At 56.2% G+C, this 24,388-nt stretch overlaps 1 protein-coding gene across 9 annotated transcripts in view; it reads right to left on the reverse strand.

Annotated features, from left to right (window-relative positions):
• ZNF512B (zinc finger protein 512B) overlaps positions 1-20,506 on the reverse strand; it is a 36,333-nt gene extending 15,827 nt beyond the window's left edge. The window contains exons 1-12 of one of the 9 annotated variants that reach the window (XM_069802798.1): positions 20,345-20,506; positions 15,656-15,778; positions 11,660-11,739; positions 10,738-10,866; positions 10,244-10,416; positions 9,825-10,078; positions 8,984-9,061; positions 6,503-6,637; positions 5,005-5,129; positions 2,407-2,499; positions 1,431-1,529; positions 427-714 (exon numbers count right to left, since the gene is read on the reverse strand). In XM_069802798.1, the coding sequence (XP_069658899.1) occupies positions 427-714; positions 1,431-1,529; positions 2,407-2,499; positions 5,005-5,129; positions 6,503-6,637; positions 8,984-9,061; positions 9,825-10,078; positions 10,244-10,416; positions 10,738-10,866; positions 11,660-11,739; positions 15,656-15,776 (1,575 nt within the window). In that variant the 5' untranslated portion in view covers positions 15,777-15,778; positions 20,345-20,506. Of the gene's footprint in view, positions 1-426; positions 715-1,430; positions 1,530-2,406; positions 2,500-5,004; positions 5,130-6,502; positions 6,638-8,983; positions 9,062-9,824; positions 10,079-10,243; positions 10,417-10,737; positions 10,867-11,659; positions 11,740-15,655; positions 20,051-20,344 lie in introns of those variants that run through there. The other 8 variants (XM_069802804.1, XM_069802795.1, XM_069802819.1 and 5 more) reach the window with 8 other exon arrangements.
• Between the last annotated feature and the right edge of the window lie 3,882 nt (positions 20,507-24,388).

Here is a 24,388-nt window from a genome sequence, read left to right on the forward strand (position 1 = left end):
CATTAGACTGATGCCATCCTTTCGCGTTCCCACGTGTATAAACGTCTCCATTTATTAGAGTTAGGGAGTTATTGGCGTCAGATGCACTGTCAGTAGGGATCAACAGAACAGAAAAGGATGCTCCCCAGGGACGGATCCTGCCACCCCAGCACTGGCAAGCAGCCGGCACTTGCTGCAGAGGGAGCAGCCTGAGCTCTGTTTTTTTTTCCCCTGCAGAGCATGGATGCAGGGTGGGCTAGAGCGCAGCGCCGTGGGCATCAGGGAAAGGGAATGTTGCCGACCGCTCTGCTCCCATAAACGCAGCATCCTGCTTTTTTGGAGGGACAGAGGGGGCTGTAGCCCGTTCCCCCCCAACACCGCATGGTCCAACACACGCGCGTGGTGATGCAAGGGAGAAAACAACATCGGTCCGATGTCTGCACCTGCCTTGCCCGGCCCGGCCCTGCCCGGCTCTGTCCTGCCCACAGGCTCTGTAGCTCTGCAGTCACCCCCAGGGGGGGATGGCCCCGCTCCTCGGGCTGCGGAGGCGTCCGGGGGGCTCACCGAGGCCGTGTGTTCTGACCGCACATGGTAGTCATGGCCGGCCTTGGATTTGTACTTCTTGCCGCAGTGTGGACAGCTGAAGACAGGCTTGTCAGCCTCAGTGAGCTGCTTCCCACACCGCTTCTGGTGGTACTGGTAGCCCATCAGGCTGGAGAAGTTGGCTACGCAGCCCTACAGAGATGTGGAGAAGGGGAGGGTTAAGGAGGGCTGGGGCTTCACATGCCCATGTCAAAACAGTTGGGTTGCCATCGCTCCGGGGAGGAACACGTCCCAAGGAGCCCCCTCCGCAGAGCAGCTCCATCAACCCATCCCCTCCAAGCGATGGGGGATTGCCGGCCAGCCCCTCTCCCCCAAAGAGCCATGCACAGGCACAACAGTGTCACGGAGGGACAGGGGCTGCTTCTGGCACTACCTGCCCCGACACACCGACAGAGCTCCCTGGACAGATGCACAGCGGGCAGCGGGAGGGAAAGGCGTTGGGGAGGCACTGCCTGTGTGGAGAGTAAAGCATCTGTGGGGACAAACCTCTGCCACACGCCCCGTTACCTGTTCGTGACTTGTCTGCCACCAGCTTGCGACCGTTTTTTTATGTGGTTTGGTTTAGTTTTATGCTGCGCCCAGGACAATGCCGGTTGTGCCCCCTCCTGAGCTCAGGAGGCAGAATCTGCCCTTCAGCGCTCCTCAACCTGCCCTATGCCCGCCCTCCTGCCGGGACGGCTTATCGCTGGAGCGCACGGAGCCAGCAGGACAGGGACCGGGATGGCTGAGCTAAGGTGGCAAAGTCGAGCGCGTGCCAAGGGATGCCTGGAGAGTGCATGTCCCCCTCTGCACCAGGACTCACTCCTTCCACCTTTTCACAGAACGAGAAACAGGAATCGTTCTCGTACCTCATTGGGGCATTTCAGTTTTCCCATCTGCTTTAGCACTTTCCTCAGCCTTTCCCGCTCTTCCTGTTCACCAAGTCCAGCGGTTTCCACAGGAACAGGCTGGAAATAAGGAAGTAACAGAAGCGACAGAGTCAACCATTTACTCATGTCCTCTGTGCCAGGAGTGAGTGGTAAACCTCTGCCTCGCAGGAGCTGCCCTTCCTTGGCTGGGGGGGAACCTCTCATTAGAAGAGCTGGATCTCCCACTGTTTTACTGCATGCCAATGCCTTCACCATTAGGTGCCAGATCTGCTCATGCCTTTCCTGTGTTTGCACGCCAAGGGCCAGCTGAGAAACCCAGGAGCAGTTCCTGCACGGATTCACCAACCAGACTGAAGAGCAGGAGATTAATGCACAGGTAAAAGACAAGTCACAACTGGTAAGCACGGGACATGTAGAAACGCGGTTATGCCTTGCCCTGGTATCTCGGAGATGTACATGACCAGATTTTTAAGAACAGCATCTAAATTGGTGCCTGCCAGATTTTATTCATGAAAAATTTTGTGGCTACTTCTCACATGAATTGTGGAGAGCTAAAGACTGGATTTTGAGATTCATGCAAGGCAGAACCCATCAGTCCCGGATTTGTGGGCAGTTTTGGAGGCAGAGCTTTGCCACTCAAAATCCACCTCACTGTACTCACCGACTCTTACCCTGTTCTGGTACTTGAAATTCTGTTTTATTTTTCCAGCCCTATACTCTACTCCCCAGGATCAACGTGAGCTTAACTAGCTGCCTGGGAAGGAATAGTTTTGCTTGGCAGGGAAGGGGGAAGGCCACCGTCTGGACTGAACAGCATGCGAAATACTGCAAAGATGGTGGCGTGTTGTGAATCCCTCCTTTATAAAGACAAAGAAAAGCAGACTGCCGATTGCTTCATCATCTGCATCTGCATTGAGAAATGAGGTGTGAGATGAGAACAGCCCAGCTCTCTTACCTTGCTGACGTGTTCAGCCATGGTGTGGTAATTCAGCCCAGCTTTGGACTTGAACTGCTTTTTGCAGTGCTGACACTTCAAGGCGTCCTGCAGCTGAAGAAATTAAAGTCAAGTCACCGAGGAGGCCACAGTCCACCATTCATTTTTCCAAGGGCTGCTGCTGCTTGTCAATAAGCCCCATAGGTAGCTGTTGCTGCAGCAGTACCCAGCGGTGGGACCCAGCAGGCAATGCAGCATCCCTGTCCCCCATCGCAGTCCCAGTCTGCAGCTCAGAGTTTTCTCTCTGTTGTCCTGGATACTGTTATCAAACCCACATGCCCCAATTTTTGGAAAACATTCCATTTTGGATGTAGATTTAAAGCCCCACTGGCTGGAAACATCTGGACCTGGTGTCTTAGTCTTCCTGTTAAAGGGTTAGGAAAGAGAAGACGCTTTCATCTACCAATATGTTAGCAGACTATGCTCTGCAGCTCTATTAATGACCACAGATGCTGGCGTACAATACACTTTCTGGGCGCCTGGGCTGTTTGAAATTAAGACGCTGCTGGACACGATCACAGCAGAATACTTCCCGCCTCATGCTGCTCTGCTGTTTGACCCGACTTGGCCTCCTGAGTGACTGGGGAGATGCATTAAATGCACACACCGATGTACAGGGGGAACTTGAAAAGTGAGTAAGCAGATCATGACTTTTGCTGGGGCAGGTACCAGAATTTATTGACTTAGGAGGTGAACACTCTGGGCACCTAGAGACGGGATGTCTTGATGGGAAGCCAGTGCCTGGACAGCCATGGCTGTTCCTGCTCCTCCTGCTTGGCTGATACCCCACCTTCACACTTCTCCTTCAATCAAGCCTGGACTAGAAGCTGGAGAGGGAGTGAAGACAGAGCTGCAAAACCCTCCTCATCCTGGAGCTCCGGGGAAATGAAGAATAAACTCACTGCAGCCAGCTGGGAATGACTCACTTATACCTGTGCTCCCATCGGTTAACCTTGTTCCAGACCCAAGTGCTTGAGCCTAACAAGGTGGATGCTGAAAACTCCTTGACTCATCAGATGTCAATGCCAGCCAATTAGGGGTTTAGTCCTCCTGTCAACACTGAAGAACATGCCATGTCCATGTTCTAACAAGCCCTCCCACCTGGGATGCTGGAATGATATACCTGCCCTCGTCTCCTTCAGGCCCCAGCATGTTGCAACTGTCCCCATCCTTTATTTCCTTTCCAAAACCAAAGGAAACAGGGCAGACTGCTTAGTGACAAGGAACGAATGGAGAAACCGATTTCCGTTGTTTTGTAAGAGTTTCGGGAGCCTGCACATCCTTTTCCCATTGTCCAGCTAAGAAATACTTCAATCATTAAAGCAGAGAGCAAGCTGGGAGGGCGCCTGCACTCCAGGGTCACTTCTGATGGGGATACCACGTGCCTGTAGCAGCTGGGCCTCACAAAGGACGTGCCATAGTTTCATCTCAGAGATGAAATGCTGAGAGCTGGACCTGTGGTCACACACACAGAGCTCAGGGACTGTCCTCCCTAGGCCACAGGCTGCTCTGGCAGGGATTCCACAAAGCACCCCAGCTCCTGGAGCAGCACAGCCAGCCCCAGCAAGGACCGTGTCTCCCAGGGAAGGGTGACAAAACACCTGCTCCTTGGGCTGGAGCCCCAATTCCTCGGCTGAACACTCACTAGCCTATTCATAGCGGGAAAGACAGGCCTGACTGCTCTGGCGGAGTCATGCTCAGCAGGCCGGCTGGCCGTGCAGCTGACGTGGAGACTGCCTGGCTTGGGAGATGCTCTAAAGCACAGGAGATATGAGCAGTGATGGCCAAGATCCCCACTCCACTGAATCCAGGAGGGCTTCAGAGGAGGCAGGATGCTGCCCGGCATCGAAGTAGTACAGGGTTTGAAAGGGAGAGTAGCGTCCCACTGCTGTATAAATAGCAAGGCAAAGGCTGAGGAGGCATTTATAGAAAATGAATGTGGAATCAAAGCTGAGCCACATATTTTCAAAGCAGGAGGCATCGATCCCACGTTGGCTTTCTGTGGTGATGGCTCTGCACCGCGCCAGGTGACGGATGAAGACGTAATCCTGTGCTCTGATGGATGGCAGTGCGGCAGAGAGACAATTTTTCACTGCACCATTACTGAACTCCTGTGTCTTGACAGGCTGCCTGAGCAGATCCAAGCTCGGTGTCTCCCCGAGACATGCTCTCATTCAACCACAATTTATCTGGCCTGATGCAAGGCATGGCACACAGTGAAATCCCACAGCTAGGACTCTGGAGGAGGCCAGATTAGAGACAACCCCAACAATCTCTCCAGCCTTAAAACTATTCATTTAGCTACTAGAAATACCTGACTCTGCTGGAGACCCTAGGGCAAGGGGCCCAGACCACAAAGGGATTCAGAATTGCTGAGAATTAGGTGTCCAAATCCCTCTGAATTGATGCCAGCTCTCTGAAGATGACTAGCAAGTGTTCTATCAAACACAGCCCAGAACTGGTTTTAGGAGCACCAATACACATTTATGAATGGCACAGGGACACATCCATTCCCCTCCAATATCCACATATGCGTGATTGAATAAAGCAAGTCCTTACTTTCTGGCAGACATCCATGTGCTTTTTGAGGCCCACAATAGTTTTCCTGGTTATAACACTGCAGGTTGGACAGGCGACTTCTCCCTTCTCGCTGATCTCCCGCTGCCACTGGTCCTCGGGGTTTGCTGGTGAGGGAGAGGAGAGAGGAGTTACGCCCAGCCGCAGAGACCACAACATGCCTGGGCTGCTCGGCAGAGGACAGCCCCGTCATAAGCCTTGATTTGCTACGTTGAAAAGCACTGAAGTGGGGAAAGTTCCTGAAGCTAAAAAAACAGAGAAATACTCTCCCAGGCACGGGCCAAGCCAAAATTGGACACAAACCATGCAGGTCTTCCTGCCCCACAGCTCCTGCAGCTGTCTGAGCAACTGGGTCACTGGGCCACTTTATGTGGAGTTACCTGACCTGCTGGCATTTCATGGGGAAAAGGAGGTTCATCTTTCCAACCTTGCTGGTATCCTGCGCACTGGGAGTTAAAACATGATGATGCTCTCGGCCACCTCATCTTGCCCTGCATGGAATAACTGCCCCTTGCCAAATGAAACAATTAGCGGGAGTGAAACAAAGGTGAGCATCTCAGCTCTACCCAGACATGTGCCTGGAAAGCTTCCCTGGCAATCCTCTTCCCGGCAGACATCCAGGCAGCTAGAGGAGTGCTAGCTTCCAGGCATCTGTTTATTTGAATAGCTGTGACAGGCTTTAAAAACACCCGAACTAAGAGATACATGGGGCCAAAACCTGCTCCCAGGTCTAGAGTTCACGCCGTGTCCTCAGCAGAACAGCGCTGGGCTTCCAGCAAGGAAAGCCCAGTCTGAATAAAATCCACCAAGCCTGTTTATTTGGAAGCTTTTGCATGGCTGTGAGATCAGAGAGTCTGTTATTTGAATTTGAAAGCAGAGCAAGGCATTGCAGCTGTGTTTATCTTGCACATCCTGCATTCCTCCTGCTGTCAGAGCTTCCAGGGAAAGTCAGCAACCTGTGCTAGGGTATAGGCTGCACCTCAGAGGCTTGGGGAAGACATAATCATGCCCAGAGTTAGGCATTGGTGTCATTCATGGAGATGATGTTAGAAAAGTGCCATCATCCCAGATGCCAACCCAAATTGTGGTCACAGTGAAGCCAGGTGGGACCAGGATTTGGCTATCAACTCCCAACACTTGCAGCAATCTGTCCTGGCAGTGATGCGAAGGTAAGGTACCCCCTTCAGGATGTCAGTTGTGGCTGCACCAATATTTTATTTGAGAGCAGCGGCTGTTCCCCCATATGTGCTACACCTCAAAAGGGCAGGAGCTGCATGCTCCTACTTCTGATTTTGTGCTGCTTCTCCTCGCAAACCTGCCAGAAAACTCACCCAGCAAACAGCCTGCTGGGCCAGGAGTGGTGTGGGGACTGCTAGCTGCAGGTGAAGGTGGGGACCGTGCAGGCTTGGAGCAGAGCAGAGAGTAAGCAGCTAAGCTGCACACAGAGCTACTGCCTGTGCTTTGCCTCTGCCAGCCTCACCTGCTGGTAGATGCACAGCCGTTTCCTTCTTCACACCAGCTCCTGGAGGTTTCTTTTTCAGCTCCTCTGTGTTGGTGTTCCCCTCCAGCTTCTTAGCTCGATGGGCTTTCGCCTTGTCCTCTGCTTTGACGAGACCTGTAGACAGAAGATTTTCATTCAGGACTTGCTTTAATAGCCTCAGACCAACTCGCATTTAGCATGTAAGAAATCTCTACCTCTAACCCAGGGACACTGAGCTGGCTGTAGGTCTGCCAAGGCTGTATGTGTAGGATCAGGTCCATAATTATGACAAGCAATATCATAGCAGCTTGTGGTGGTTTATAAACAGAATCATTTCCCCCAACCCAGACAGTTTATGGACTATGGAAACACCATGGCAAAGTGGGGTAGGATGCTTCTAGCAAGGCAGGCTGTGGGAAAGACAGGCTGAGGAGGAGGCAAAAGGGCATTTTGCAAGAAACTGAAAGGGGGAATTGGAACAGCAAATTCAGGATATAAAAGTGATGCTCCTGCTAATGCTCCTACACCGGAAAGGCTGTCTAACTGCTTACGCCAAGGGACCAGGGTCCCTCTTAGAAAACTGGGCAGACTTTGGGATACCAGATACCAGATCACGCAGCACCTTTCATGGCTGGATCCGTATGCAATTGTCACAATGAACACAGGCCTCTCCTGGTCCTGCCAGGTGCTGGGAAGGGTCAGGAAGGAACAGAAGGAGAGGAGGGGTGACTGGGCAACAGGCATACGGGGAAGAGGAAACCTGGAGCAGCTGCCCTGGGTTGCTGGTGACTGTCGGCAAGCCTGCCTGCAAAGCGGAGAGGAACTTGAAGGCAGGGCTCTCCATGCAGGCAGAGCGCCAGGCTCTCAGTCAGCTTCTCCTGAACACATCCACCCTCCCACCTTGCCCGTGCCTCATCCCCGCATGGCTGCACAGGCAAAGCGTGTGCTTCCCATTCAGACTGCTAAAGGCGTCACTGCCAACCACAGAAGTATCCTCCCTGCACGGAGCAGGGCCAAGCGAGCAGGAGGAGGCTCAGCACATGCTGAGGCCATGCCAGCAGCGGCAGTGCTACCCGATCCCCCTCTGCTGCACCGAATCCCTCAGCAGTTCCTGGGCTGACATAAGAAATGGAAAACACAACTTGCAAACGACACTACGGAAAACACAACTTGCAAACAACGCTTTAGAAAGGCCGGCGAAGAGAGCAGGGGGGCTCTCCGCTGGGTCCACCTCCCCCAAATCCATGTGGAGTTCAGCCCTGTGCCTCCACTTCCACAGAAGGTGCTGGAGGCAACACAGTGAGTGCCAGGGTCAAATCCACGCCTGCCCTGCAAGGGTCCACATGTCCTTGAATTTGTGGGTTGTGGCTCTTGCAAACCCAGGGTCTGAATGGAGGCAGCAACCCACGACGGTGTGCTGGTTTTGGCTGGGACAGCTGGTGGCACCCTTGCCTTTGGGCAGTGAACTGCTGCATTGAACCCCGGGGATGAAGGCAAATGCCTGCCCCATCTTCACTCTCTATTTGAGGCAGCAGGTCACCAGGGGGACCGGCTTATTCTCAAGGAACCCACAGCAGACGTTTCAGTCTATAGCAGTGCCTCTGTGGGGAAGTTAAGGGTAACAACCCCAGACTTCCCAGGAGCCAGGGGAAAGGAAATCGCAGAGACCACATCCAGCCTGCTCTTTGCTAAGTGTTTAATTCCTTCAAAGCCATTAGTGCCTCTCCGCCAAGTGCCTCTTGTACTAGAAGGTGCTGCCTCCTGCAGTGCCTGGAAATCTGCTTTTTATTTCCCTGGTTGAATGAATCTCATAGCCAGTCCGAATCCAGCCACTCTCGTGCCAGGGATGCTCCAGGTTTCCTCCCTCGTTTCCAGCCCAGCCGCATGTACTTATGGAGCACGACCACAGTCCCACTTGCCCTTGCTTTGTCAGGCTGAAGCAGCCAACTCCTGAGCTCCTCTCAGAAAACATCCTGGTAACACACCTCTTCTCCCTTGAATTCACTTTCTTGAATGTGGGCGACCAGCACTGGAGACGATGTCTGAGGGACGGATGCGTCACTCAGCGTCTCTACGCAGCAGAAATCCTTCTTGACGCTATTGGAAATACTGTGACATCCCAGGATGGTGGGATGATGATGAGATGATGTTTCTCATGTCTTGCTTGTGTCAGCAGCTTGTTATTCTTGTGTTACAGCTGGACACACCTGGATCCTCTCCTCTCTTCCCTCATTTCCCGGCGACAAGCTCCCGAGCAGAGCAGACAGGGTTGTTATCAGCGACAGCTCTGCTGCTGCCTTTCATTCCCATTATGACACTCTTATGTTAAAAGGCACCAGCTCCTCCAGCGTGATATCCCCAGGCTCTGGGTGGCTGCCATCTATCTCCACCACAGGGAGAGCTCTTGGGGAAGGGGCTTCCCTGAAATACCCCAGGGAGAAGCTACAACCCTACAGCTGACCAGAGTCACCCCTGTATTACCTTTCAGTCCAAATGTCCCCGAGATGGATGGCTGCTCCCCCGTAAATTTCTTAGGAGTTTTCTGTTTCCTTCCTGACTCAAAAGAGAGAAACAGAGATAGAGATTTGGTCAAATAACTGTACTGCCAGGGGAGCTTCAGCAGTCCCAGGGCATGGGGTGGGCACATGCTCCACGTCAGGAGTGGATCACCTTGAGCAGGCCTTTACCCTGTGAAATACAGGGGCTGTCAAATGAAGCACCCACCCACCAAACCGTAACAGGATGCTGCTTCCCACCCCACAAAACCAGGAGAGAGAATGGTATCCAGGGCTAATTCAATGAGTGGAAGTGGTGGCTCTGTCTAGTGCCAAAAGTTGTGTGGTTTCTGCAGCTAAGGTGGCTGGGGGTGGTTCACTTTGGTGCTGCAAGCAGTGTAAACCCATGCCATGATGGGGACAACCAAAGCCCTGCCTGCCAGCCTCACAGTGGTAATGGACAGAGTGAGCCTCCTTACCCTGTCCCAATACTTCAGGATAATGGGTTTGCCAGAACCACCCTGGTTTAAACTGCCACACTCAGTGAGGACAGACAGGCTGACATGGCAGCTTGCTATGCTGCAGGGAATTCAATCCATTTCCAATCCTATAGGTCCTATAGAAATACCTCCACCACAGCTACAACTGTTTTTTAACTCCCAGTGGAGCTGCAAGAAACTGGGGGGGCAAATTATCGGGATGTTGAAACAAGGGTTGGATACATTCAGAGAGACACTCGCAGCAGCGTTGGCTGGAGCAGAGCCCCTTCCCGTGGGACACCATTCTCTGGGCTCCTGAACCAGCATAGCCCCAGGCTCTAATCTTACTGTGCTTCATCCTCTCGGGGTCTTCCTCCTGCACCGAGGCCTGGCTGCCCCCCTGCTGCACGGCATCCTTGCCGCTCGAGGACTTCGCCGTGGGGGTGGCGGCTGCCATTGCCTCAGCTGCTGCGATCTGAAACTCCTTGCTCTCCCGGCTCTCCACCAGGCACTCGCCATTCTCGGTGTGGTCCTGGGCCACGGCTTTTTCCGTCTTTGCCTGTTTGGGATGGATGGTGGGGCAAGCTGAACTCTCAGCAGCTCTAGGGCAAAGCACAGAGGGCTTGTTTAAAGAGGGGTTGTTAGACAAATGTCCTGACACCTCTCCCCCCTTCGCCAGCCCAGATCATGGGAATGGAGGCGGGCATGTTCCCCTTCTCCCAGCCGTCCCTACATCACCACCATGCAGCCCAGCCACAGCCTGGTACCTTTTCTTGCCACTGCTCTTCCCAATGGCCTTCGGCACTTTGTTTTCTGCTTTGCTGGTTGGCACTGGCCGGTCCAAGTGATTCCAGAGCCGATGCTTTTCTAGCTGGGTTTTGGAGGTGAAGGCAGCTTCACAGTAAGAGCATGAATACGTCAGCTTCTCTGAGATAGCACCCTGTGGGGAGCAGGGTGAGATAGGTGAGCATGGACGTTAGACCATAAAAGGGGCTTTTTCTGATGCAGGCACGAACACCCTTCTGCCCCCCCAGGCACTTACCAATGGTCCACAATCCCCCCAGGCCAGACCTCACACTGACCTCGAGGGATCCCAGTCCCTCTCGTACACACCTCACGAACAGCCCCCGACCCATCTGTGCCCTCCCCATTTTAACCTCACATTTCTCCTGGGGTTAAGGCCTGAGAGGGGCTTTACCCTGTTGATGGCAATGTAAGAGCTGGCCACTGGAAAGGACAGACAGCCCTCCGGTCTCCTTACCCCTTGGCAGCGCTGATAGTGGTACTTCAAGCCATAAATGCTGGGGAACTCCAGCCAGCAGCCTGAATTGGGACATTTCACCCTCGAGTGGGCTTTGAATTCATCCTTCCACTGGTTCATCAGGGGGAGCTGGGAACAGGAGAGACAAGAGACACAGCTGAGCAAAGAGCATTGCATGCCTGGGTGCGTGCTGGTGCATCCTGAGGGGGCTGCGGGGGGGGGGGCAAACGGGACCTCTGATCACTCCTGTCCACCCCTTCCCACCACGCAGCTGCAAAGTGGACCCCAGGGCTGTGTTTCAGTGCAGCAGTGCTCCCTCCAGCAAGAGGTGCTGGGACAGATGCTGCAGGCTCTACAGGCTAATGATTCTTCGCAAGACTACCTTGCCGTGCCTCCCAGAGCACAGACACGCTCCCGGCCAGGCTGGGGAATAAATCAGGCCAGAAGTCACCTGGGTGATTTAACCACCCCACATTTCATCTAGTCAGTAAATCACCCCAGGCCCATGCTCTCATGACAAACTGCTCTGTGTGTTGTCCACACTACTGTGCAGGAATTAAACTGCACAACTCTGAGGGGAATAAATCACGCTTTCGCCAGTGCTGCCGGATCATTAGCCAAACCTGACGTGGCTGCAAAAGAATCCGGCTCATCTGGGCATGGCCCTGGGAAGGGGAGGCTGCAGGTGGGTACTGTTGCCTACAGGGCTTTGGAGGATGCTGGATGCCTGCATGGAGGGGATTGAGGGGCCAAGATCTTGCCGAGCCCAAGACAAGGCTGCTCTGAAGATTAAACCACCAGGAAGGCAGGTTTAACCCCAAAGTGGGGCTGGCTGGAGCACACGGTACAGCAAGGCACGGAGGGCAAGTCGGAGGGAGTGAGGCGGGGAGGGCATTGGGGATCAGAGCGCGTGTGGTCTTACGGGGATGTCTTTCAGAGCCTGGTTCTCAGCCTTGGGTCGCCCTTTCTTCCTGCCTTCGGTTTTGTCACTGGTTGCATTTCCTGCAAACAGACGCAGCGCACGTCACCCACCATCCGGCCAGCCGTGACGGAGGAGCTGCTGTCCCGTCAATCCTGCTGCCTGGCCCCAGCCTCCCGCTGCCCAGCCGGCTCCCTCGCTCCGCACGGGGTCTGCCTCGGCTCTGGGCTACCGTGTCCCTACCCTGGCCAGGGTGGATATTCCCCTTTGGAAGGCAATGCCAGCTCCCCTGCAATTCAGTGCACAGCCCCTACACCTGCAGATACCTGCACGGGAGGCGGCTGCTTCTCCTGCTGTTTGCTGACCCCTCTTCTTTCATTTACACAGAGCAGTTTCAGCACAGCTGGGGCTTCCTTCGGAAAACCATCCTTCAGCTTGAGTTGGAAGAAATCCTTCAACAACTACACTACTTAGCAAAAGAAATCTGTGTCCAGGTCGGCACGCTGGGCCCTGAGCAGGCTGTCGAGCACAGAAATCCCCCATCCCCTTTGCACGGCCAGTGTGACTGAGCAGCCCCAGGGCTGCAGAAGGACACTGGCCCAGGGGATGTGACGAGCACATGGGGAGCAGCAGGGATGGGGATGGCCAGGGAGTGAGGACAGGGCAAGGCAGTGCTTGGGGGACTCAGGTGGGGAGGAGAAGCCACGAGGACAGCTTTGTGAGCGGTCACAGCTTTGCGTGTGCTCAGAGCAGACTCCTTCAGCATCCTGAGCATGAGCTGAATGCCAGCGGGGCAGAAACGTGCCCAGTTCAACCAGACATTGCAAGCAGGGGAGACTACAAAGTCTCTGATGTCGCATGATGTGCCGTGCCAAATACAAGCACGTTAAACTGCCAAGCCCCAGACCAGACATCTCAGCTCACAACGGCAGCAAACTCCCTGATTTCACCTACTTCGCACCCAAAATGGATTGAGCAAAGCAGTACAAACAACATGACAACTTTCACCGGGGTTTGTACGCAGGGCCTGAGAGCAGTTCACCACATCAATCCACTTTCACATCTAACCTCCCATCACCCCAAGCAGGAACAGAGCACCCTGGTCAACCTGCGGGTCTGGGGAGCCTTGGCAAGACCCCGCTCCCTTCGCCCAGTGCCGTCCTCCCACGGCTCTGCGCTCCTGGCAGGCCTTTAGCTGCTTTTTGAGGGCTGACCTGTAATTTTAAGTGATGCTGGGAGTCAGTGTAACCTGAAGACAAACAGGACAGATGTGAGCAGCCCATGGAAAATGCCGTGTACGAAAACTGAGACTGAGATCTAGGAGGGCTTAATGAACGGGACTGGGAATAAAAGCCATTTGCTATGAAAACAAAAACAAGCCAAAAAGCATCCCTGAGAAGGAAACCCTAGAACAGCTAGGAGAGGATAAATGAGATTAAAAAAACTAAACTCAGCCTGTAAAACACCCTTCTCTGTTGAAAATCAGGTAAGAAGAAGAGGCTGGAAGCCGAGCCAGCAATCCATCTAGCTCCTGAGAAACTGGAGCTCAGCTCCAAGTCTGGCACTGGCTGTAATCAGAAGCCAATCCAGGATTTTTTTTTGAAACAAGGGAGAGAGATCAAATGGAAAGCCAACCAGTTACCTACAAAGGAACTGCCAAAACTACACACTCTCTCCCTTTTCATGCCTTCCGCCCCAGCAGCCAGGGGTAAAATAGCAAAGACAACAGTTGGCTCATTTATTTCCAGTCCCCTGAAGTCCCGCCAGCTGGTTTACTCCACTTTGATACCTGTTAAAAGCATCCCTTGGTGATGTAGCATCTTTTGGGAATCCCTCTAGCCTAGAAGGCCTTGTCTGCGAGAGGGCTATAAGAAAAAGTCCCTAAAAAGCCACTTACCTGCCCCCCCTGCAAGGCAGCCTCTGAGCTGTCCCAAAAACACCCCCTTTGGTTTGGACTCCTACCTGCCTGGCTCCTGCCCCAAAATGGCTCGTGGCCCTAAGGAGAGGGGAGAGTTTTGTAAGCTTGGCCCCAAACCATGCTAGGTCTGGAGCAACAGCGCAGGCTTCATTTCAAAATTCTTGGTGAGTGCCCGAGAAGGATGTCTGTGCATCGCAGCTGACCTCTGCATTTTGTATCTTCTCCAATGCTCCTAGGTGCAGACTTAGACCGGGTTTTTCCCCCACACTCGTGTAAGCAAGGGCTTCACCCTACACATGAAACAGAGCTACGTTTCTTGTACATCAAGGGATTCCACAAGCTGGGAGTTTATGAAAAAACACCAAATTATACAGGATTTGCAGCAAAAGCTCACAACACTGCAGTTAACTGCTTATTGCTCTCCCTGGTTTTCGCTTTCTCTCCTAAACACTTCAAAGTATTTCAAATTCGAAATGTCCCACAGCAGCACATCCCTGCCCCTCCAGGCAGCTCTCCCCGGAAGCCCAGCATGTCTAGGGTCATGGCTCATGCAGAAGCTCGGGTGAAAGCTCTCCTCTCCTTTTCACAACCTGCACAAGTTTCAAAACTTCTGGAGACGTTTCATGCCAAACACAAGAGCTCCCATTCTAGCCGTCCCTCAATGTCCTCGTTATCAGCTGCTGTCAAGGGACAGCGAGGACAGGCAGGGGAAGAGCAGAAAACACATCTCCTCTCCCAGCATTGCGCTCCTGGCTACTCACCACTGGCTGTGCTAAGCCCCGACCCTCACAGGCCCTCGCAGGAGTCACAAACCCGACGGTGCTCAGTGTTACGGCTGGTGCCGTGGCTGTGCCCCCCTGCAGCAGGTTACTACAGTTTTGGGCTGAGTCAGCCACGTGGAAATGTTGTGCTCATTAGAAACGAGGGACTGGGGATGACCTGCTGATGGACTTGAGGCTCCTCTGGACCAAGAGCTGGCTTGGAAAGGATGCTCCCTGTGCCAACCAGGCTGCTGCATCCGAGGGGGGGCCAGCAAAGCAACTACAGGAGAGGCCCCTGGCTCCCCAGTCCGCATCAAGCCTAATTCACCCCAATGAAGTGAACTCCAGCAGACATTTCCACCTCCAGCACTTTCCCAGGGAGAGCAACGAAGTATCTTCATCTCGGAGCATCCTTTACTCCGCTTCATCGCTTTCAGTCCATCCAAACCAGAAGGGTGAGCTAAAAAAAAGGGCTTTTCTACTTTTGAAGGTGCTGATAAGATTTGGCACAGGGAAAAATGCTCTCCTGAACACAGGTATTGTGAACAGCTGGAGTTCATTCCCCTTAGTAATAAGTTACACCCCTCTGTTAGCAATAACCCCCTCAAGGGAAGAGTGGCATCTGGGAAACATTTAGGGCACACGCCATTTCCCTGTGAGGCCACTGGTTTTGGGTGCCTGTCTGAGATACATCTCTGGGGTCTGACCCTCGCCTGGGGTGCAGGTAGCCCTCGGCATCCAGGGCCACTGCTAGCAAGGTAAAGGCAGCGAGAGCCTCTTTGTGCCTGCAGAGGGGATCTGCCCAACGTAAGCAGACAGGAGAAAAAGTCTCCTTGGGTCCAGAGATTCCTGGATAGAGAAATCAGCTATCCATCAGAGTGACAGCCCTTAGCAAGCAGGTCCCCTGGGGCTCGTACGCTCACAAGGCTCCATCCTGGGGGCCGCGACACGGGAGACAGCAGATGGTCTGAACTCATTTAAGCCTTTCCATCCTTTGATGTAACACTTAGCCACCAACACGATAAATAGGCAGCGAGACACCCATCTCGTTAAGCCAGACACACGCCTCTCGAAAGGGAGAGACGGTCTCCATCCCTCCCCTCCCATTTCCAGGGACTGGCTCTCTGCAGCTCCGAGGGCCTGGGGCTTTTTTGGCCCAGCACAGCCCTCGCCGGTGGGTCGAAGTGAGGAGCGGAGGCATGCTGAGATCCGACGCACTCACACCCCCTCGTTTTGGCAGCTGCCCCCCAAGCCCTGCCACCGGGCTCATCCCCTCTGCCCCATCCACACCTCCATGGAAAGAAAAACCCAGTTCCTTACCAAGCTTGGGCAGCTCTGCCGGTGTGTTTATCCTTGTCTCTGTCCTGCTTTCTTTGCTGGCAGCGGGTTTGTTAGAGCCTGCAGTTTTCCTTCCACCTTTACAGGTATAGGAATCCGCCATCTCTGAAAGAAGCAGGGGAGGCATTAAAATTCACTCCTCGGAGCCGGGAGCAACACATGCTGAAAGCAAGGAGAGGTGCTGGGGAGGGAGGGAAATTAGAAAACTATCACGCAGCTTAAAGCTTCCCACAAAGAGAAGAAACGGGATGTGTTTCCGAGCATTTGTTCTACAGTCGAGCAACGCCATAGACATGGCTGAAAAGCTACTTTCATTATAGGCTGGTTTCCCCTCCACATATAACAGCAAAGACTTTATTAAAAATTACAGGCTGACTTTGCCCAGAGAAGTAGCGAATAAATGGCTTTTCCTCTTCGTTTATTTCTCTGCTTTCATTTAAGACACCAAAAGAAAAAAAAAAAAGTGAGTTTTAATGAACAGATGTAGTGATAAATTTCCAATTTTCCTTATTAATGGGAAACTGTTATAAACTGAGAATTGTTAATGTTATCTGAATTTTCCGTATTAATAATTCAATTTGGCTTCTCTATAAATAATGAACATCAGGAATTATCGCAGAAGGCTCGGTCTTGCTCCCAACAGAAGCGGGCAGCAGGACACCTCTCCACTTTGGCATCGCCAGGATGAAGCCCACGGCGCGGCTGGTTCTGCCCCCCGTCGGTTTTAAGTACCTTCCTCCCCTCCCGACAGCATGAGCAAAGACACATCTGAGGACGGGGGCTGCATCGAGAGATGCCGCATACAGCCCCAGGGGAAAGGAGCCCTCCACACCTCCACAACGAGAGCATTGAGCCCTCGGGAGGCGATTCCCCGGACCACCATGGCCTTGAGACCTTGATCAGGACGCGATGCTGATGCTCAGCCAGGCACCAGCAGCGTGACTAAGAGAAGTGCCAACTGATACCTTCTTTGCTTTTGCTCGACACTTCTCTCCCACACACATGGGTTTTTTAAAACACAGATCTGACTCGTCACCCCCAATCCCTCCCACGAGATCACGTTTAGCATCATTTAACTCTGAAAAGAGTTGATGCCCTGAGCATCCAAACTTATCCTCCCTGTCCGGGCAGCCCAGAGGGATGGCACAGGTCAGGGGAGCATCTCCCGTGTGCCTGGACTGCCGGCTATGTCATCAACACGTGGGACATGAGGGTGCAACAGTCCTTTCTGAGGTGCCCCTAGGGACTTTCCGTGCAGGATTGGGCACTGTGCATCGCATACAGCCCAGATGCTCCAAGAACTGGCAAACGCTTCCGGCATGTGTTTGGCGGGTGACACATATGTGGTTGTTTGCACGGACACAAAGGTTAATCGGATCAAGTGAGAAATTCCAGCCTTGGCAACAGGTTCTCTGGCATTTGGTGCTGAACATCGGGATCGTTTATTCAGCTAATTTAGGCTCTTTCGGTGGGAGACCTGGGTAGGAGCTGCAGCCTGACTGCCAGTGGCTCCTTCCCAGGGATGGCTGGTCTCCGGAGCAGGCACAGAGAGGGGTCCCTGCGGCCCCTTCCCAAATCACTGCTCCGCTCTCACCCGCATGGGCACTGCTACAGTCCCCGATCCTCCGAGGACAAACATGCCAGTCCCCTCCTTCCTGTGCTGCCTCCTGGCACCTCTGCTCCTCTGAGCAATCCTCAGACAAGTTGCTTGAAGAGAAAAAAAAAAAAAAAAAAGACTCACAAAAGACCAGCGAACTGCAAGCTGAAATCGACACGATCTCTGCGCTTTACAACAGGGTGAAAACCAAGGGGAAACCCATGCAACTGATGCCTTAATCCAAACTGGGCTAGTGCCAAAACATAACCGTGCCGTGGCTTTGCCCCTTGGGCCGGACACACATCCCAGCAGGAAAGACCAGCGCCGGGGCCCCCCCACACCAAACGGCACCCACCGGCACGCTCACACCCCGGCGCAGGCAGGCAGGGCTGCCATCTGACAGGTGACAGACCACAAAACCTCTGCATCTGCCTTGCTGGGCAGCTTGAGGGTGACTTGTGAAGCGCAGCGCAGAGGGCAGACCTCACCAACAGCCAGGCTGCCCACCTCCTGCTCACTGAACACCCCGCGGCAGCGCACACCAAACCACGCGAGCCGGGGCTGATGCTGAGCATCCCTTCCGAAACCACTGCCGCGTTCAAGGTGCCCGGCTCAGCTTTGCTCCCCAACGCTTCTTGTTCCCCTTAACACATCTGTCCCCTCAAAGGGATCCTTTCTGGCCAGCTTAAGAGGTTTTGAACGCCTTTTGTTTTTCCACACCAAATACTTCTTTGAATGTTGTTCCCTCCTTATTTTTTGGCTAAATGAAAAATAAAAATCCCATAAACCACTTAGTGAGAGCCAAACTCTGCTCCCTGGCCACTGATACAACCCCAGGGATCCCAGAGGAATTGCCCCAGAGCCAGAGAGCAGAAATCAGCCCATTGTTTTTTTGTGGGGCTTTTTTTTTTTTTTTTTTTGTAATGTCCAAACTTCTCACTCATTTTTGAGTAAGACATGCTGAAACCGGACAACAGCCCGCACCCTTCCATGCTTTCATTATGTTTTTGGTTAAAACCCTTTTGCAACTGGCAGTGGGAGAAGATATTGGCAGGTCCTGCCTGTGAGCGGGGCTAGGATGTGGCACAGGAAGGTCGGGGCTGGCAGCGTCTTCGCTGATGAAGCCCCCAGCTCGGCTGTAGGCGCCTTTTTAGAAGTTCGCAGCAGCATTTTTGAAGCGTCCCACTCCAGCTCCGGAAAAAAAAAACCTCGTGTCAACAGGGGAGCCAGCGTAGGATGAGCAGAGGCCAAGTTGGTGGTGCTGGGAGCAGGGGCGAGGAGGAAACCTGTGGCTGCGGGAAGCAGGGAGCAAAGCCTGGGAACCCAGCATGTGAAAGGGACTGCTCCCAAGCCACCGGCAGCCCTGCCCGGCTGGCACGGCCAACGCTCCTCTGCCGGTTTGACGAGGGATGGCAACGTCCCAGCCACTCGCAGGCCCAAAAGGCTCTTTCCCTCCGTGACAGATCCCTCCTGCCGAGCTGCCGGGCTCTGCAGGCTGGGCACAGCCTGGAAATTGGGCATAAACTGGAAAAGGGGAAATAATTCCATGTATAAATGCCCGTCTGTGACCTTGGATTGAGTCCACGGGAGTATGTGTGCAGCCAGGGATGGCCGTGACCCTCTCAGCCCGACGACGTCCTTATGGCTTGTTACAAAGGGAAAAGTCACCTGTGGGTTCTGACCACAAATTCTCCCGCCCCGGTCCCATTGCTACGGATGCACTGTTCTGCGCACCGACCAGCCCGATCGCCCGTCGATCCGTTCCACTTATCATTAATAATTTACCAACGGCTCCAGATGTAGGCAACGCCAAAAAGGCAAGCGAGCTGCCCGCCCCTGCCTGCGGTGCCCTGGCACAAGCAGTGTGACAGGCAGGGTGCAGGCAGAGATGCGACGAGGCCAACGCGGATGATGGACGCCAAAGGGCACTGCCGTCTCCGTCGCTGCCGGAGGAGCCATGCTCCCTCCCATGAACTCGAAGCCGAACCACAGCTGCGGCCACGCGCTGGGAGAAACTTCCCGGGAATCAAGACGAGGAAGTGGCGGGAGAGGCTTCCTCGGGAGGGAGCGGAATCGCCCTCGATGGAAGTTTCCCCAAGAGGGACCCACATGGCGGGTGAAGCCTCGCAAGCCGATCCCTCCCCGGGCACGGTCGGTGACCGGGCGGCTCCGGAGCCAGGCGGTGCAGCCCCTCGCCATCGCCCATGCCAAGCGAAGGCCGGTGGCTGCTCCCGGCGAGTCTCTCCTGGAGGAAACCTCTCACCCCGCCGGCGTGAGGCCACCGTGCTCCCGCCAAGCGGCTCCGTCTGGGTGCCCAGAGGAGGCTTTTCGATGGTTTAAAGTTTCTGTCCGAAGCATGTTAGCCAGTCCGTCCCCCCCCTCGCCCGTCCCCAGGCACAAAAGCAAAGGGGAAAAGCACAGGCACACGCTCGGCAGACAGACAACGAGACCTCGTCGTGCCGAGGTGGGGACCGGGGCGTCCCCCCACCACTACCCCGGGCATCCCGGGGGCCAGCGGGGACAGGGACCCCTGCCCTGCCTGGTCCTGCTGTCACCTCCCCGGGCCTGGCCGGGCCATCGTCCCTGTCCCTGTCCCCTCAGCCGTCCCACCCCGCCGTTCACCGGTCACCGAGCAGGCAGGGCCGCCCCGGGGCCTGTCACCTCCCCGGGCCTCACCGGGGGCCGCCTCGGCCGCCTGTCAGCCAGCCGGGCCGCCCCGCGGCCTGCCGCCTCATCCCCGGGCCCGGCCGCCCCATCCCCGGGAGGGAGCCGGGGCTCGCCGCCTCCCTCCCTCCTCCTCCTCCTCTTCGGCGGACCGGGGCCCAGCGAGGGGCCGGCGGGGAGGGCCCCAGCCCGGCCGCGCCGCCGGGAGGGGAAGAACTAAGCGGCAAAATGGCGACGCGGCGGCGGGCGGAGCGGAGCGGGGCGCTGGGGGGGGGATTCCCCGCCGCGGCGGACCGGGCCCGGTGGACGGCGCGGGGCGGAGGGGCGAGGGGTTTTGGGGGGGTCGGGGAGGGGTGGCGGTGTGGTGCGGGTACCGGCGGGGCCGGGCCGGGCCGCAGCTCGGTGCTTACCTCGGCGGCGGCGGCGGGCCGCGGTGCGGGGCGAGCAGGGCCGGGCGCCCCCCCGGCCGGCGAGGCGGGGTACCGCCCGCCGCCCCCGGCTGCGGGCCGCCGTGCGGGGCTCCCCGGCGCGCCCACACCCGCGGCGGCGGCGCCGCGCTCCGCTGCCGCGCTCCCGCCCGCTCGCCCGTCGCCGCCGCCGCCGCCGCCGCGGCTCATGCGCGCTCCCCGCCCCGCCCGGCCCGGCCCGCCCCGCAGCCCCGCCGCCGCCGCCGCCGCCGCCGCCGCCGGCCCCGCGCCGGCCCCGCAGCCGCGCGGATCTCGCGTGGCTCCGCCGACGGGGCCGCGACCGGCGCCGGGACCGGGGCCGGGCGCGAGGGCGGGCGGGGGCACCGCCCCGGGAGGGCGGGACCGGGCAGCGCCCCCCGGCCCGGCCCGGCCTGACCCGGCCCCCGCTGCGGGCAGGGCAGGGCAGGGCAGGGCAGGGCAGGGCACGGCACGGCACGGCACGGCACGGCAGCCCTCCCCTCCCGCCTGCCCCCGCTGCCTGTCCGGGGTGCGGGCAGGGTGCCCTGCCTGTCATCCTCCCCTCCAGGGTGCAGGCAGGGTGTCCTGCTCTCTAGGGTGTCCTGCCCGTCATCCTGCCCTCCAAGGTGCAGGCAGGGTGCCCTGCCTCTCGTCCTCCCCTCCAGGGTGTCCTGCCTGTCATCCCTCTCTGCAGGGTGTCCTGACCATTATACTGTCCTCCAGGGTGCAGGCAGGGTGCCCTGCGTCTTGTCCTCCCTTCCAGGGTGTCCTGCCTGTCATCCTCCCCTCCAGGGTGTCCTGACCATTATCCTGCCCTCCAAGGTGCAGGCAGGGTGCCCTGCCTCTCCTCCCCTCCAGGGTGTCCTGCCCGTCATCCCGCTCTGCAGGTTGTCCTGACCATTATCCTGTCCTCCAGGGTGCAGGCAGGGTGCCCTGCCCGTCCATCCCCCCCCAACTAAGCCCCGGGTGCTGGCAGCTGGAAGGAGGCTCTGGGTCCCCTTGCGAAGCCACCCCGGCTCCCGGGTGCGAGGCTGGCACGGTGCCTGCGGGACAATCCGGTTTTCCCAGCTCCCGGGCTCAGGGTGTCACCCACGCAGCGCTGGTGGCACCCAGGAAGGTGCCGCAGGGCAGAGCCAGCCTCAGATACCGGCACCGGGAATGCACAGCCGCGCCAGGATCCAGCACCGCCATCCGAGTGGCCGCAGCAGCCCAGAAATTAGGGAAAACTGGACAAATTTTGCCATGTGAGAGCAAAACCCAGAGCGACCGTCGCTGTGGGGGCCGCCCTGCAGCACCATCGCCGGTGCCGTGGCTCACGCGGTGCCGCCGGGAATTGGGAGGCCCCATGGCGCAGCCATGCAAAATTGAAGCAAAAAAACCACCAACCCAAGTTGGGAGTTTCCCCGCAGTTCCCCTCTTTGTCTCCATTGCGGGGAAAGAGCTTAATTAACGTCTGCGGAGAGCAGGGGAAGCTTTGTGTAATTGCTAGGTATTATTATCGATGGAGCGGAGGGTGATCAGCGGGGTGGGAGGGACAGGCACAGCCCACCTTCTTTGTATAAAATGAGGCATCCGAGGCGGCTTTGCTTCCCAGCCAACGAGCTGCCTGCCGGGAGAGCTGCTAACCTGCAGCAGGCAGGAAGGCAGCTGCCTGTTAGGGCTGTCAGGCAGCTTCCCGTGCCCACCGGGACCAGGCAGCATCTTCAGCACCTTCAAAGTCTTCTCCTCGCTATAAGGCTGCAAACGGTGCCCAGTCGCCATCGCTCATCCCTGCAGCATCCTGACGGCCACCCCAGGCACGCTTGCACGCGGGCACACGCGTGTGCAGAAGTGCCACCGTGTTTGTTTTCTGCTATCTGCAAAGCACAATTTTGCGTCTTGAGGAGCGAGGTGAGGGTGTGAAGGAGATGCTGGGGAGCCCAGCCAACTGGGGGTTAGAGAGTGGCCAGCCACGGGCTGGTTGAGGTACAGAAACTCTGAAATAATGCAATATAAAGGCAACCACAGCTGCTATTTTCAGGCCCAGCTGAGCAGAGGGGAGGGGGCCAAGGAACGGACTTGAAAAGAACAGCAAATGTAGAGCAGATGCTGAGGAGTGCTTTGTTTCATGTGCAGAGTTGTACCGGTGTGGAAGAGCTGTGCTGGGAAGGGGAGGAGGAGGAGGAAGAGGCGAGGAGGAAGAAGAGCAGCGGGGGCAGTGGTGCTGCCTTTCTCCATGTGCTCACGGGAAACCACCACATCTCCTCTTGCATCGTGGCTTTCTCACAGAGGTGGGTCGTGGATGAGAGCTCGTCCTTGCAGACCGGCACGATGCCGTGGGGGTGACGGGGCCACGCGTACCGAGCGGTGATTCCCTGGTGCTCTGGCCCCTGGGTCACCGTTCCCACCGTTGCCACCGTGCAGGACAGGAGGAGGCAGAGGAGAGGCAGCCCAGCGCACGCTGTGGCTGTAAATGCCTGAGAAGGTGCTTGGCAACGGGGATGAAGCAGTTCAAGCCGTTGAGCATGTAAATGAAATTGATACAGACCCCAGGAAGAGGAGGGGGGGGGCAAAAGCAATTATATAAATCTTGGTGTGCAGCCTGTCTTACTGGGCTTCCCACGGAGGCCGTTTCATTTGGTGCAGCTGCTCCTTTGCATCGCCTCTGCTCCGTTCCCGCATCGGGATGAACAGAGGGCAGGGGCTGCAGGCAGTGGTGTGGGCAGGATGGGAGCCTCTGCCTTCTCAAGAGGGCAGGGAAAATTTGAGTGTATTCAAGGCAGCCTTTACCAGGGCTGGCAACCCTGGCCTCATCCCCCCACGACGGGCAGGGGTGAAATGGGGAGACCCAGCAGGGTGTCACCCGGGACAAGCACACTTATGCCTTCCCTCCTTCTGCCGCTTTCCTCGGCTCAGTGAGGACAGCCGAGGTGCTGCCATCCTACGTGTGCTCCCGACATCGCTTCTCCGGCCTCTCGTGCTGGTGTCGAGCAGAAGGTCTCCCCGGAGCTGCTCCTGTGTCTGCCGGGATGCAGCCAGCGTGGTGACCCCCACCCATGACCCAGCATCGATCTCGGGTAACCCTGACAAGGGTCAATTCTGGCTTGTAAAGACGCCTGGCCAAGAGTGAAAAACACCACAAATGAGCAAAACCCCCTCTTACAGGAAATGCAGGAGATAATCTGATTTTCTCGCTGCAGATCCTCCCAGGGTGGTGGGACCTGAAGCCAGCACCATGGCCCTTGCCCAGATCAGGGCTGGCCGATCGGGAACTTATGCAGCAGGTAACTTCAAAAAATATATTAGCCCAACTGGCTGCAGCAGCACCTTTCAAACCATTAAAAATATTAGAATAAAATGGATGCTGGGTGTGCAGAGCCTCTTCCACATACCGCTGGTTCTGGAGACATCTCAAAAAGTCCTGCTAAATGCTGTGTGCATAGGGCTGTGCAGGGCCAGCACCAGCATCTCTGTGGGGGAGGGTGGTGGGATGCTCTGTGCATGGGACTGGGAGGCACTGGGAGGGACTGGGAGCCCAGACTTCAGCCCATGTCTGCTGAGCCTCATGCACTAGGCGCAGAGACAGGTGAGGGAAAGGGCACGACCGTGATGCCCAGATCCAAGGTGGGGGACCTGGCACTTCCATGTCTCCCAGGGCTTTATCCTGGGATAAAGGATCGCAGCCAGGTCCGGAGCCTGCAAACCCACTCCGCGGCTGCTCCGTCCCCTAATATCCTCGGAGTGGGGGGGGGACGGGATGACACACAAAGCCCCTCGGTCCGGCTCAGCGCTCCCGCATCCGCAGGACGGGCTCTGCGGTGGCTGGTTTGGCTGAAGAAAAGCGATCCCAGAACAAAGAGAGAATCGCTGCTGGTTTGTGAAGCAGCATCCGGGCCAGCCCCAGCCCTCCTCCCCAGCGCGCTGGCTCCGCAGCCCGGGCCTCTGATTGGAAACCAGAGCCTGCGATGACTGTGAGAGCCATGAATTATGCTGATGGCTTTTTTTATTTTTTTATTTTTCCCCTCCCTGTGCTTGGATGCACTCAGCAAA

Source organism: Haliaeetus albicilla, chromosome 2 (assembly GCF_947461875.1).
Source record: "Haliaeetus albicilla chromosome 2, bHalAlb1.1, whole genome shotgun sequence".
NCBI classification, from domain to species: Eukaryota; Metazoa; Chordata; class Aves; order Accipitriformes; family Accipitridae; genus Haliaeetus; species Haliaeetus albicilla.